The sequence below is a fragment of the Tachyglossus aculeatus genome, chromosome 2, assembly GCF_015852505.1.
Source record: "Tachyglossus aculeatus isolate mTacAcu1 chromosome 2, mTacAcu1.pri, whole genome shotgun sequence".
Lineage (NCBI taxonomy): Eukaryota > Metazoa > Chordata > Mammalia > Monotremata > Tachyglossidae > Tachyglossus > Tachyglossus aculeatus.
Window position 1 is genome coordinate 143,450,043 of NC_052067.1, and position 13,401 is coordinate 143,463,443.

Sequence of the window (13,401 nt, forward strand, 5' to 3'; positions counted from 1 at the left end):
CAAAGCCCGGGCTCTTTTCCACTGAGCCACGCTGCTTAATGGGAAGATAACGCCTGGTGTCAAGACACGAAAGCTGGCGTCAAAATGAAGTTTGCAGAGTTTGGCCAGCAGCAAAGACATGGTGATTAGGACCGGCTGATAACTGGGATAAAGTAAATTTTCAGGAATTATGACTTCCTACAAACAGCCTGGCTTGGCGGAAAGAGCCCGGGCTTGAGAGTCAGAGGACGTGGGTTCTAATCCCGGCCCCGCCACTCGTCTGCTGTGTGACCTTGGGCAAGTCGCTTAATAATACTAATAATAATAATAACGGCATTTATTAAGCGCTTACTATGTACAAAGCACTGTTCTAAGCACTGGGGAGGTTACAAGGTAATCAGGTTGTTCCACATGGGGCTCACAGTCTTCATCCCCATTTTCCAGATGAGGGAACTGAGGCCCAGAGAAGTGAAGTGACTCGCCCAAAGTCACCCAGCTGCCAAGTGGCGGAGCCGGGGTTTGAACCCACGACCTCTGACTCCAAAGCCCGGGCTCTTTCCACTGAGCCACGCTGCTTCTGCCTCAGTTTCCTCATCCGAAAATGGGGATGAAGACTGTGAGCCCCACGTGGGACAACCTGATTACCTGGTATCTACTCCAGCGCTTAGAACAGTGCATGGCACATAGTAAGCACTTAACAAATGCCATAATAATAATCATACTACCTACCCCAGCGCTTAGAACAGTGTATGGCACATAGTAAGCGCTTAATAAATACCATAATAATAATCATAATAATACAATCTCTGGTGAAGACTTGAACGGCCAAAGAAAAGATTCTAGAAGAAATTAGAGAATAAAAGAATCCAGGAGTTACATCCCACAGGCTTCGGGTCAGTTCTATAAGCAGCGTGGCTCAGTGGAAAGAGCCCGGGCTTTGGAGTCAGAGGTCATGGGTTCGAATCCTGGCTCCTGTGTGACCTTGGGCAAGTCACTTAACTTCTCTGAGCCTCAGTTACCTCATCTGCAAAACGGGGATTGACTGTGAGCCCCCCGTGGGACAATCTGATCACACTGTATCCCCCCCCAGCGCTTAGAACAGTGCTTGGCACATAGTAAGCGCTTAACAAATGCCATCATTATTGTTATTATTATCATCACTTTCAAGGATGACAGGAATAAAAAGATCAGAGCTTCACAGATCCCACCGACGTTCAGAGGAAGACGGGATTCGAGAGAACTTAGACTGACTCGAACAGTCGTCAGATGAAAAGAGGATCAATCAATCAATCGTATTTATTGAGCGCTTACTGTGTGCAGAGCACTGGACTAAGCGCTTGGGTGAAATGAAACACACAAGAAGAAAATTAGGGACAAAAAACAAATATTCATTCATTCAATCAATCAATCGTATTTACTGAGCGCTTACTGTGTGCAGAGCACTGGACTAAGCGCTTGGGTGAAATGAAACACACAAGAAGAAAATTAGGGACAAAAAACAAATATTCATTCATTCATTCAGTCATATTTATTGAGCGCTTACTATGCGCAGAGCACTGTACTAAGCGCTTGGGAAGTAGAAGTCAACAATATAGAGAGACGGTCTCGACCCAACGACGGGCTCACAGTCTAGAAGGGGGAGACGGACGACAGAACAAAACATGTGGACAGGGGTCAAAACCATCAGAAAAAATAGAATTAAAGCTATTCATTCAATCAATCAATCGTATTTATTGAGCGCTTACTGTGTGCAGAGCACTGTACTAAGCGCTTGGGTGAAATGAAATACACAAGAAGAAAATTAGGGACAAAAAACAAATATTCATTCATTCATTCAGTCGTATTTATTGAGTGCTTACTGTGCACAGAGTACTGTACTAAGCGCTTGGGAAGTACAAGTCGACAACATAGAGAGACGGTCTCGACCCAACAACGGGCTCACAGTCTGGAAGGGGGAGACGGATGACAGAACAAAACATGTGGACAGGGGTCAAAACCATCAGAAAAAGTAGAATTAAAGCTATTCATTCATTCAATCATATTTATTGAGCGCTTACTGTGTGCAGAGCACTGGACTAAGCGCTTGGAAATATCCCAAATGAGGCCAGGAAGAGACCGGCAGGGCCAGGTTGAGGGGACCACAGCTGACCGGGAATGGAGTACAATGGACTGAGCCCCCTCCATCCCCCCCGTCTTACCTCCTTCCCTTCCCCACAGCACCTGTATATATGTATATATGTTTGTACATATTTATTACTCTATTTATTGATTTATTTTATTTGTACATATTTATTCTAGTTAGTTTATTTTGTTAATATGTTTGGTTTCTTTCTCTGTCTCCCCCTTCTAGCCTGTGAGCCCGCCGTTGGGTAGGGACCGTCTCTAGATGTTGCCAACTTGGACTTCCCAAGCGCTTAGTCCAATGCTCTGCACACAGTAAGCGCTCAATAAATACGATTGATTGATTGATTGAGTACAAGCGAGCAATATAGGGCCAACTCCATCCTAAATTCCTCTTGGAGAGGCTGAGAGGGTCCAGAGAGGACCATCAAAAAACGATTAAAGGATGCATCCGGAGATTCTAGCCAAAAAAGATGAAAGGAACTGGGATTATTGAGCCGGGAGAAGAGAAGGTACTTCCCAAGCGCTTAGTACAGTGCTCTGCACACAGTAAGCGCTCAATAAATATGATTGATTGATTGATTGCCTTCCCCAAAGACTTTAATGAAGGAGTCGCTGAGCAGTACCTCGTCCTCTCCCCTGAGGGTTGAAAGAGAAATATGAAGGTATAAATAATAATAATAATAATAATGGCATTTGTTAAGCGCTTACTATGTGCAAAGCACTGTTCTAAGCGCCACGGGGGGGATATAAGGTGATCAGGTTGTCCCGCGTGGGGCTCACAGTCATCATCCCCATTTTACAGATGAGGTAACTGAGGCTCCGAGAAGTTAAGTGACTTGCCCAAGGTCACACAGCAGACATGTTGGCGGAGCCGGGATTCGAACCCATGACCTCTGACTCCAAAGTCCGTGTTGTTTCCACTGAGCCATGTTACTTCTCTAGCCAGGGGAGATTTTCAGAGGACAGAAGGAAGAGTTTTTTTCCCCCGAGCTATGATGAGGCTACTCGGAAGGGTTGTTAAAGTCTTCTTTTAGGACGTCTATCTGAGAAGCAGCGTGGCTCAGTGGAAAGGGCCCGGGCTTGGGAGTCAGGGGTCATGGGTTCAAATTCCGGCTCTGCCCATTGTCAGCTGTGTGACTTTAGGCAAGTCACTTCACTTCTCTGGGCCTCAGTTACCTCATCTTTAAAATGGGGATTAAAACTGTGACCACCCCCCGTGGGACAACCTGATCACTTTGTAATCTCCCCCGGCACTTAGAACAGTGCTTTGCACATAACAGGAGCTTAACAAATGTCATTATTATTATTATTATTATTATCTTTTAGACTGTGAGCCCACTGTTGGGTAGGGACTGTCTCTATATGTTGCCAATTTGTACTTCCCAAGCGCTTAGTACAGTACTCTGCACACAGTAAGTGCTCAATAAATACGATTGATATTATCATCATCATCATCATCAATCGTATTTATTGAGCGCTTACTATGTGCAGAGCACTGTACTAAGTGCTTGGGAAGTACAAATTGGCAACATATAGAGACAGTCCCTACCCAACAGTGGGCTCACAGTCTAAAAGGGGGAGACAGAGAACAAAACCAAACATACTAACAAAATAAAATAAATAGAATAGACATGTACAAATAAAATAAATAAATAGAGTAATAAATATGTACAAACATATATACATATATACATATATATATGTATGTTATGTATGTTATACATATATAACATATATATTATCTAACTATACACCCACCTAAAGGCTATCATCGTCTAAGATTCAACTTGTTGTAGCCCCCGGAACCTTTTTTTCTCTGTCTCCCCCTTCTAGACTGTGAGCCCACTGTTGGGTAGGGACCGTCTCTATATGTTGCCAACTTGTACTTCCCAAGCGCTTAGTACAGTGCTCTGCACACAGTAAGCGCTCAATAAATATGACTGAATGAATGAATGAATGAAATGAAAACCGGTGGTGATTATTCTACTGCCAAAAGGCGGGATTTCTGAACGAGAACTCTTCCATTCATTTGCAAAGTTTTAAATGCAGTGTTAAATACAGGAAGTGCCAAATAAAGCACTAATTATTTCATAATAATGATAATGGCCTTTATTAAGCGCTTACTACGTGTGAAGCACTGTTCTAAGCGCTGGGGAGGTTACAAGGTGATCAGGTCGTCCCACGGGGGGGGCTCACGGTCTTAATCCCCATTTTACAGATGAGGGAACTGAGGCCCAGAGAAGTGAAGTGACTGGCCCAAAGTCCCACAGCTGACAATTGGCGGAGCGGGATTTGAATCCATGACCTCTGACTCCAAAGCCCGGGCTCCTTCCACTGAGCCACGCTGCTTCTCCATTAAGTGCTTACTATGTGTCGAGCACTGTTACAACACTGGGGCAGGTACAAATTAATCCGGTTAGACCCAATCCCTGTCCCACATAAGTCTTAATCCCCATTTTACAGATGTGGTGACTGAGGCCCAGAGAAGTGACTTGACTAAAGCCACCCAGCAGACTTGCGGAGGAGCCGGGATTAGAACCCAGGTCCTCCCGACTTTAGAGATAAACACTGAAACTACTGAATCAAAACTTTTCAGTTACCTCACATTTTATTGGGGTTTTTTTGTTTGTTTGTTTTTCCCCACCCACCCACACAGAGTTTAGAGAAGCAGCGTGGCTCAGTGGAAAGATCGCGGGCTTTGGAGTCAGAGGTCGTGGGTTCAAATCCCGGTTCTGCCAATTGTCAGCTGTGTGACTTTGGGCAAGTCGCTTCACTTCTCTGGGCCTCGGTTACCTCATCTGTAAAATGGGGATGAAGACTGTGAGCCCCCGTGGGACAACCCGATCACCTTGTAACCTCCCCAGCGCTTAGAACAGTGCTTTGCACGTAGTAAGCGCTTAATAAACGCCATCATTATATGGTGGTGTGTGGCTCAGTGGGAAAAGCCCGGGCTTTGGAGTCAGAGGTCATGGGTTCGAATCCCGGCTTCACCCCTTGTCAGCTGGGTGACTTTGGGCAAGTCACTCCACTTCTCTGGGCCTCAGTTCCCTCATCTGGAAAATGGGGATGAAGACTGTGAGCCCCACCTGGGACAACCTCATCACCTTGTAACCTCCCCAGCGCTTAGAACAGTGCTTTGCACATAGTAAGCCCTTAATAAATGCTATCATTATTATTATTATTATTATTATTATTATTATTATTATCAATTTTAGACCTCGTTCCGTACGGAACTGAGTGAAAGAGACACCCGCCAATTAGTCTCCACTTTCCCAATCTGGAGGTCCTCTAAATGGCATCCGAACATTTTCCCACATGGAACCCATCCGAAAACCTTATCCGTTGGGATGTTAAAGAGAGAAAGGGGAAATATCGGCACGAAATTGACCTTCAGCAAAATGTCGGCTAAGGATCCTATGACATGCAGGGCTCCGTCTTCCTTCCTGGGGTCAAAGTTGGGATCTGTTAGGATTTTATAACAAAACGCCATCATTTTGGGCAACACCTGGAGAATGAAAAGGGGGGGCGGGGGGGGAAAAGAAGGATTGAGTTGAGTCAATATGAACTTCAGGATGCTTTTATAACGTGCCCTCTTGGGAAGAAGGATTTTAACCAGCTTTCACCCTCTTTGCCTCCCACCCCCTTATCCGTGGGCGTCTCTTAAGGTTCATTTCTGGGCCTCCTTCTATTCTCCCTCTCCACCCGCTCCCACGGCTTCGAATACCACCTCTTTGCGGAGGATTCCCAAATCCCCACATCCAGCCCCGGCCTCTCTCCTCCTCCTCTGCGGTCTCTCATTTTCTCCTGCCTTCATCATCGCTGGCATTTATTATTAATAATAATAATAATAATAATGGGCATTTATTAAGCGCTTACTACGTGCAAAGCACTGTTCTAAGCGCTGGGGAGGATACAGGGTGATCAGGTTGTCCCACGTGGGGCTCACAGTCTTAATCCCTATTTTACAGATGAGGTAACTGAGGCCCAGAGAAGTGAAGTGACTTGCCCGAGATCACACAGCAGATGTGTGGTGGAGTCGGCATTCGAACCCATGACCTCTGACTCCAAAGCCCGTGCTCTTTCCACTGAGCCACGCTGCTTCTCTATTTATTGAGTGCTTACTTGGTGCTTACTTGGTGCAGAGCACTGACCTAAGCGCTTGGGAGAGTACAATGGTGTTTGTTAAGCGCTTACTATGTGCAAAGCACTGTTCTAAGCACTGGGGGATACAAGGTGATGAGATTGCCCCATGTGGGGCTCACAGTTTTAATCCCCATTTTCCAGATGAGGGAACTGAGGCACAGAGAAGTTAAGTGGCTTGCCCAAGGTCACACAGCTGACAAGTGGCAGAGCCGGGATTCGAACCCATGACCTCTGACTCCCAAGCCCGGGCTCTTTCCACTGAGCCACGCTGCTTCTCATTAATTAACAAATACAAGAATAAGCAGCCTGGCTCAGTGGAGCCTGGGCTTGGGAGTCAGAGGGCATGGGTTCAAATCCCGGCTCCGCCAACTGTCAGCTGTGTGACTTTGGGCAAGTCACTTCACTAGGCCTCAGTTCCCTCATCTGCAAAATGGGGATTAATAATAATAATAATAATAATGATGATGGCATTTGTTAAGCGCTTACTATGTGCAAAGCACTGTCCTAAGCGCTGGGGGGGATACAAGGTGATCAGGTTGTCCCACGTGGGGCTCACAGTAGTAATCCCCATTTTACAGATGAGGTAACTGAGGCTCAAAGAAGTTAAGTGACTTGCCCAAGGTCACACAGCACCGCCTTACCTGCTTCCCCTCCCCACAGCACCTGTATATATGTTTGTACGGATTTATTACTCTATTTATTGATTTATTTTATTTGTACATATTTATTCTATTTATTTTATTTTGGTAATATGTTTTGTTTTGTTGTCTGTCTCCCCCTTCTAGACTGTGAGCCCATTGTTGGGTAGGGACCGTCTCTAGGTGTTGCCAACTTGGACTTCCCAAGCACTTAGTACAGTGCTCTGCACACAGTAAGCGCTCAATAAATACGATTGAATGAATGTGGCGGAGCCGGGACTCGAACCCATGACCTCTGACTCCAAAGCCCGGGCTCTTTCCACTGAGCCACGCTGCTTCTGTGAGCGGGATTAAGACAGTGAGCCCCCCGTGGGAAAACCTGATCACCTTGAACCCTCCCCAGTGCTTAGAACAGTGCTTTGCACATAGCAAGCGCTTAATAAATGTCATCATTAACCTAATAATAATAATAATGTTGGTATTTGTTAAGTGCTTACTATGTGCCAAGCACTGTTCTAAGCGCTGGGGAGGTCACAAGCTGATCAGGTTGTCCCACGGGGGGCTCACAGTCTTCATCCCCATTTACAGATGAGATAACTGGGGCACAGAGAAGTGAAGTGACTTGCCCAAAGTCACACAGCTGACAATTGGTGGAGCCGGGATTTGAACCCATGACCTCCGACTCCAAAGCCTGGGCTCTTTCCACTGAGCCACGCTGCTTCTCTTATGCTTCCCCTATTTGCCTTCTCCATGCGGGTGAGTCTGTGCCTCTTAAACACTTTGATAATCCCCCTCTAGACAGTAAGCTCTGCCACTTGTCTGCTGGGTGACCTTGGGCAAGTCACTTTACTTCTCTGGGCCTCAGTTCCCTCATCTGTAAAATGGGGTTGGAGACTGTGAGCTCCATGTGGGACTGTGTCCAACCCGATTTGCTTGTATCGACCCCAGCGCTTAGTACGGTGCCAGGCACACAGTAAGCGCTTAACAAATGCCATAATTATTATTATTATTATTATTAAGAAGCAGTGTGGCTAAGAAGCAGCGTGGCTCAGTGGAAAGAGCCCGGGCTTTGGAGTCAGAGGTCGTGGGTTCGAATTCCGGCTCTGCCAGTTGTCAGCTGTGTGACTTTGGGCAAATCACTTAACTTCTCTGGGCCTCAGTTCCCGCATCTGTAAAATGGGGATGAAGACTGTGAGCCCCCAGTGGGACAACCTGATCACCTTGTATCCTCCCCAGTGCTTAGAACAGTGCTTTGCACATAGTAAGCGCTTAATAAATGCCATTGATATTATTATTATTACAGTGCTCTGCACACAGTAAGTGCTCAATAAATACGATTGAATGCGACTGTGCCTCGGTCTCCTCTGTTCACCATCTGCAACTCTCCCTTCTCTTTCATTCCCAACTGACCGTTTTCAAAGCCCTTTTGAAATCCTATCTTCCCAAGAAAGTCTTCCACCACTGATTTCCATTCTCCCCACCTTACACCCTCAGTGGAAAGAGCGCGGGCTTGGGAGTCGGAGGTCTGGGTTCGAATCCCGCCTCCCCCCACACGTCTGCTGTGTGACCTTGGGCAAGTCACTTCACTTCTCTGGGCCTCAGTTCCCTCATCTGTAAAATGGGGATGAAGACTGTGAGCCCCACATGGGACAACCTCATCTCCTATTCTATTTTGTTAATATGTTTTGTTTTGTTGTCTGTCTCCCCCTTCTAGACTGTGAGCCCGCTGTTAGGTAGGGACCGTCTCTATATGTTGCCAACTTGTACTTCCCAAGCGCTTAGTACAGTGCTCTGCACACGGTAAGCACTCAATAAATACAATTGAATGAATGAATGTATCTCCTTGTTCCCCCCAGTGCTTAGAACAGTGCTTTGCACATAGTAAGCGCTTAACAAATACCAACATTATTATTATTATTATCTGCCTCTTGAGCACTTCCTTAAAACTTTAAGGAAGCAGCGTGGCCTAGCGGAGGGAGCCCGGGCCCGGGAAGTCAGGAGGATCTGGGTTCCAATCCCGGCTCCGCCACTTGTCTGCTGTGTGACCTGGGGCAAGTCAGTTCACTTCTCTGTGCCTCGGTTCACTCATCTGTAAAACGGGGGTGAAGACTGTGAGCCCCATGCGGGACTTGTACTTCCCAAGCACTTAGTACAGTGGTCTGCACACAGTAAGCGCTCAATAAATACAATTGATTGATTGATTGTCTCCCCCTTCTAGACTGTGAACCCGTTGTTGGGTGGGGACCGCCCCTATATGTTGCCAGCTTGTACTTCCCAAGCGCTTAGTACAGTGCTCTGCACACAGTAAGCGCTCAATAAATACGATTGATTGATTGATTGATTGACAGGGACTGCGCCCAACCTGATTAGCCTATATCTCCCCCAGCGCTTAAAACAGTGCTTGACACAGAGTAAGCGCTTAAAAAATACCATCGTTAGTATTATTATTACCTCAGCATTCAATGATGATGATGATGATGATGGCATTTATAAAGCGCTTACAACGTGCAAAGCACTGTTCTAAGCGCTGGGGAGGTTACAAGGTGATCAGGTTGTCCCACGGGGGGCTCACAGTCTTCATCCCCATTTTACAGATGAGGGAACTGCGGCACAGAGAAGTGAAGTGACTTGCCCAAAGTCACACAGCTGACAGTTGGCGGAGCCGGGATTTGAACCCATGACCTCTGACTCCAAAGCCCGGGCTCTTTCCACTGAGCCACGCTGCTTCTCATTCAAGTACTCACAATCCCAACTTATGCACCATTCCTTTATATTTTAATTCGTCCCGCCTTTTGAAATTTCTTTTAGTGACTGCACTCCAAGGGTCTACTCATTCCATCACCCTCTCCCGACCGCTTAATTCAGCTTTCCGCACACAAAATCAATCAATCGTATTTATTGAGCGCTTACCGTGTGCAGAGCACTGTACTAAGCGCTTGGGAAGTACAAGTTGGCAACATATAGATATATGTATAGATGTATGCATATGTATATATGTATGTATATAGATTTATATATATCATATAAATACGATTGATGATGATATAGAGACGGCCCCTACCCAACAGTGGGCTCACAGTCTAAAAGATAGTACTGATTGGCTAAAACTTAATATTAAAAGCGTCTTCGTGATTTATTGGAGAAAGAGTATTAGAAGGAGAAGCGGTGCGGCTTAGCGGCAAGAGCCCAGGCTTGGGATTCTTCCCAGGCGCTTAGTACAGTGCTCTGCACACAGTAAGCGCTCAATACACGATTGATTGATTGATTGATTGATTGATTGATTGATTCTAATCCCGGCTCCGCCGCTTCTCCGCTTTGCGGCTCTGGGCAAGTTGCTTCCCTTCTCTGTGCCTCAGTTACCTCCTCTGTAAAAGGGGGATTTAAGAATAAATACGATTGATTGATTGACTGATTGATTGATTCTAATCCCGGCTCCGCCGCTTCTCCGCTTTGCGGCTCTGGGCAAGTCGCTTCCCTTCTCTGTGCCTCAGTTACCTCCTCTGTAAAAGGGGGATTTAAGAATAAATACGGTTGATTGATGGATTGATTGATTGATTCTAATCCCGGCTCCGCCGCTTCTCCTCTTTGCGGCTCTGGGCAAGTCGCTTCCCTTCTCTGTGCCTCAGTCACCTCCTCTGTAAAAGGGGCATTTAAGAATAAATACGATTGATTGATTGATTGATTGATTGATTGATTCTAATCCCGGCTCCGCCGCTTCTCCGCTTTGCGGCTCTGGGCAAGTCGCTTCCCTTCTCTGTGCCTCAGTTACCTCCTCTGTAAAAGGGGGATTTAAGAATAAATACGATTGATTGATGGATTGATTGATTCTAATCCCGGCTCCGCCGCTTCTCCGCTTTGCGGCTCTGGGCAAGTCGCTTCCCTTCTCTGTGCCTCAGTTACCTCCTCTGTAAAAGGGGGATTTAAGAATAAATACGATTGATTGATTGATTGAGTCTAATCACGGCTCCGCCGCTTCTCCTCTTTGCGGCTCTGGGCAAGTCGCTTCCCTTCTCTGTGCCTCAGTTACCTCCTCTGTAAAAGGGGGATTTAAGAATAAATACGATTGATTGATGGATTGATTGATTGATTCTAATCCCGGCTCCGCCGCTTCTCCTCTTTGCGGCTCTGGGCAAGTCGCTTCCCTTCTCTGTGCCTCAGTCACCTCCTCTGTAAAAGGGGCATTTAAGAATAAATACGATTGATTGATTGATTGATTGATTGATTGATTCTAATCCCGGCTCCGCCGCTTCTCCGCTTTGCGGCTCTGGGCAAGTCGCTTCCCTTCTCTGTGCCTCAGTTACCTCCTCTGTAAAAGGGGGATTTAAGAATAAATACGATTGATTGATGGATTGATTGATTCTAATCCCGGCTCCGCCGCTTCTCCGCTTTGCGGCTCTGGGCAAGTCGCTTCCCTTCTCTGTGCCTCAGTTACCTCCTCTGTAAAAGGGGGATTTAAGAATAAATACGATTGATTGATTGATTCTAATCCCGGCTCCGCCGCTTCTCCTCTTTGCGGCTCTGGGCAAGTCGCTTCCCTTCTCTGTGCCTCAGTTACCTCCTCTGTAAAAGGGGGATTTAAGAATAAATACGATTGATTGATTGACTGATTGATTGATTCTAATCCCGGCTCCGCCGCTTCTCCGCTTTGCGGCTCTGGGCAAGTCGCTTCCCTTCTCTGTGCCTCAGTTACCTCCTCTGTAAAAGGGGGATTTAAGAATAAATACGATTGATTGATGGATTGATTGATTGATTCTAATCCCGGCTCCGCCGCTTCTCCGCTTTGCGGCTCTGGGCAAGTCGCTTCCCTTCTCTGTGCCTCAGTTACCTCCTCTGTAAAAGGGGGATTTAAGACCGTGAGAGCTCCACTTGGGACGACCTGATGAGCTTCCATCTAGCCCAGCGCGTCGAACAGGGCTTAGCACATTGTACGCCCTTAACAAATACCATAATAATTATTATTATTATTACTTGCCAACTTGTACTTCCCAAGCGCTTAGCACAGTGCTCTGCACACAGTAAGTGCTCAATAAATATGACAATGCTCTGCACACAGTGCACACAGTAAGTGCTCAATAAATATGACAATGCTCTGCACACAGTGCACACAGTAAGTGCTCAATAAATATGACAATGCCCTGCACACAGTGCACACAGTAAGTGCTCAATAAATACGACAATGCCCTGCACACAGTGCACACAGCAAGTGCTCAATAAATACGACAATGCTCTGCACACAGTGCACACAGTAAGTGCTCAATAAATATGACAATGCCCTGCACACAGTGCACACAGTAAGTGCTCAATAAATATGACAATGCGCTGCACACAGTGCACACAGTAAGTGCTCAATAAATATGACAATGCTCCGCACACAGTGCACACAGTAAGTGCTCAATAAATATGACTTTGCCCTGCACACAGTGCACACAGTAAGTGCTCAATAAATATGACAATGCCCTGCACACAGTGCACACAGTAAGTGCTCAATAAATATGACAATGCGCTGCACACAGTGCACACAGTAAGTGCTCAATAAATATGACAATGCCTTGCACACAGTGCACACAGTAAGTGCTCAATAAATATGACAATGCTCTGCACACAGTGCACACAGCAAGTGCTCAATAAATATGACTTTGCCCTGCACACAGTGCACACAGTAAGTGCTCAATAAATATGACTTTGCCCTGCACACAGTGCACACAGTAAGTGCTCAATAAATATGACAATGCCCTGCACACAGTGCACACAGTAAGTGCTCAATAAATATGACAATGCTCTGCACACAGTGCACACAGCAGGTGCTCAATAAATATGACAATGCCCTGCACACAGTGCACACAGCAAGTGCTCAATAAATATGACAATGCCCTGCACACAGTGCACACAGTAAGTGCTCAATAAATATGACAATGCCCTGCACACAGTGCACACAGTAAGTGCTCAATAAATATGACAATGCCCTGCACACAGTGCACACAGTAAGTGCTCAATAAATATGACAATGCGCTGCACACAGTGCACACAGTAAGTGCTCAATAAATATGACAATGCTCCGCACACAGTGCACACAGTAAGTGCTCAATAAATATGACTTTGCCCTGCACACAGTGCACACAGTAAGTGCTCAATAAATATGACAATGCCCTGCACACAGTGCACACAGCAAGTGCTCAATAAATATGACAATGCCCTGCACACAGTGCACACAGCAAGTGCTCAATAAATATGACAATGCTCCGCACACAGTGCACACAGTAAGTGCTCAATAAATATGACAATGCCCTGCACACAGTGCACACAGCAAGTGCTCAATAAATATGACAATGCCCTGCACACAGTGCACACAGCAAGTGCTCAATAAATATGACAATGCTCCGCACACAGTGCACACAGTAAGTGCTCAATAAATATGACAATGCTCCGCACACAGTGCACACAGTAAGTGCTCAATAAATATGACTTTGCCCTGCACACAGTGCACACAGTAAGTGCTCAATATGACAATGCTCCGCAC

General features: G+C 46.2%; 1 protein-coding gene across 3 annotated transcripts in view; it reads right to left on the minus strand.

Moving 5' to 3' along the window:
* IPO8 (importin 8) overlaps positions 1-13,401 on the minus strand; it is a 186,205-nt gene that overhangs the window by 88,648 nt on the left and 84,156 nt on the right. For 2 of the 3 annotated variants that reach the window (XM_038761154.1, XM_038761137.1), the window contains one exon: positions 5,492-5,608. The exons of the other annotated variant lie outside the window; for it this stretch is intronic. In XM_038761154.1, the coding sequence (XP_038617082.1) occupies positions 5,492-5,608 (117 nt within the window). The remainder of the gene's footprint in view (positions 1-5,491; positions 5,609-13,401) is intronic. 3 annotated transcript variants of the gene reach the window in all.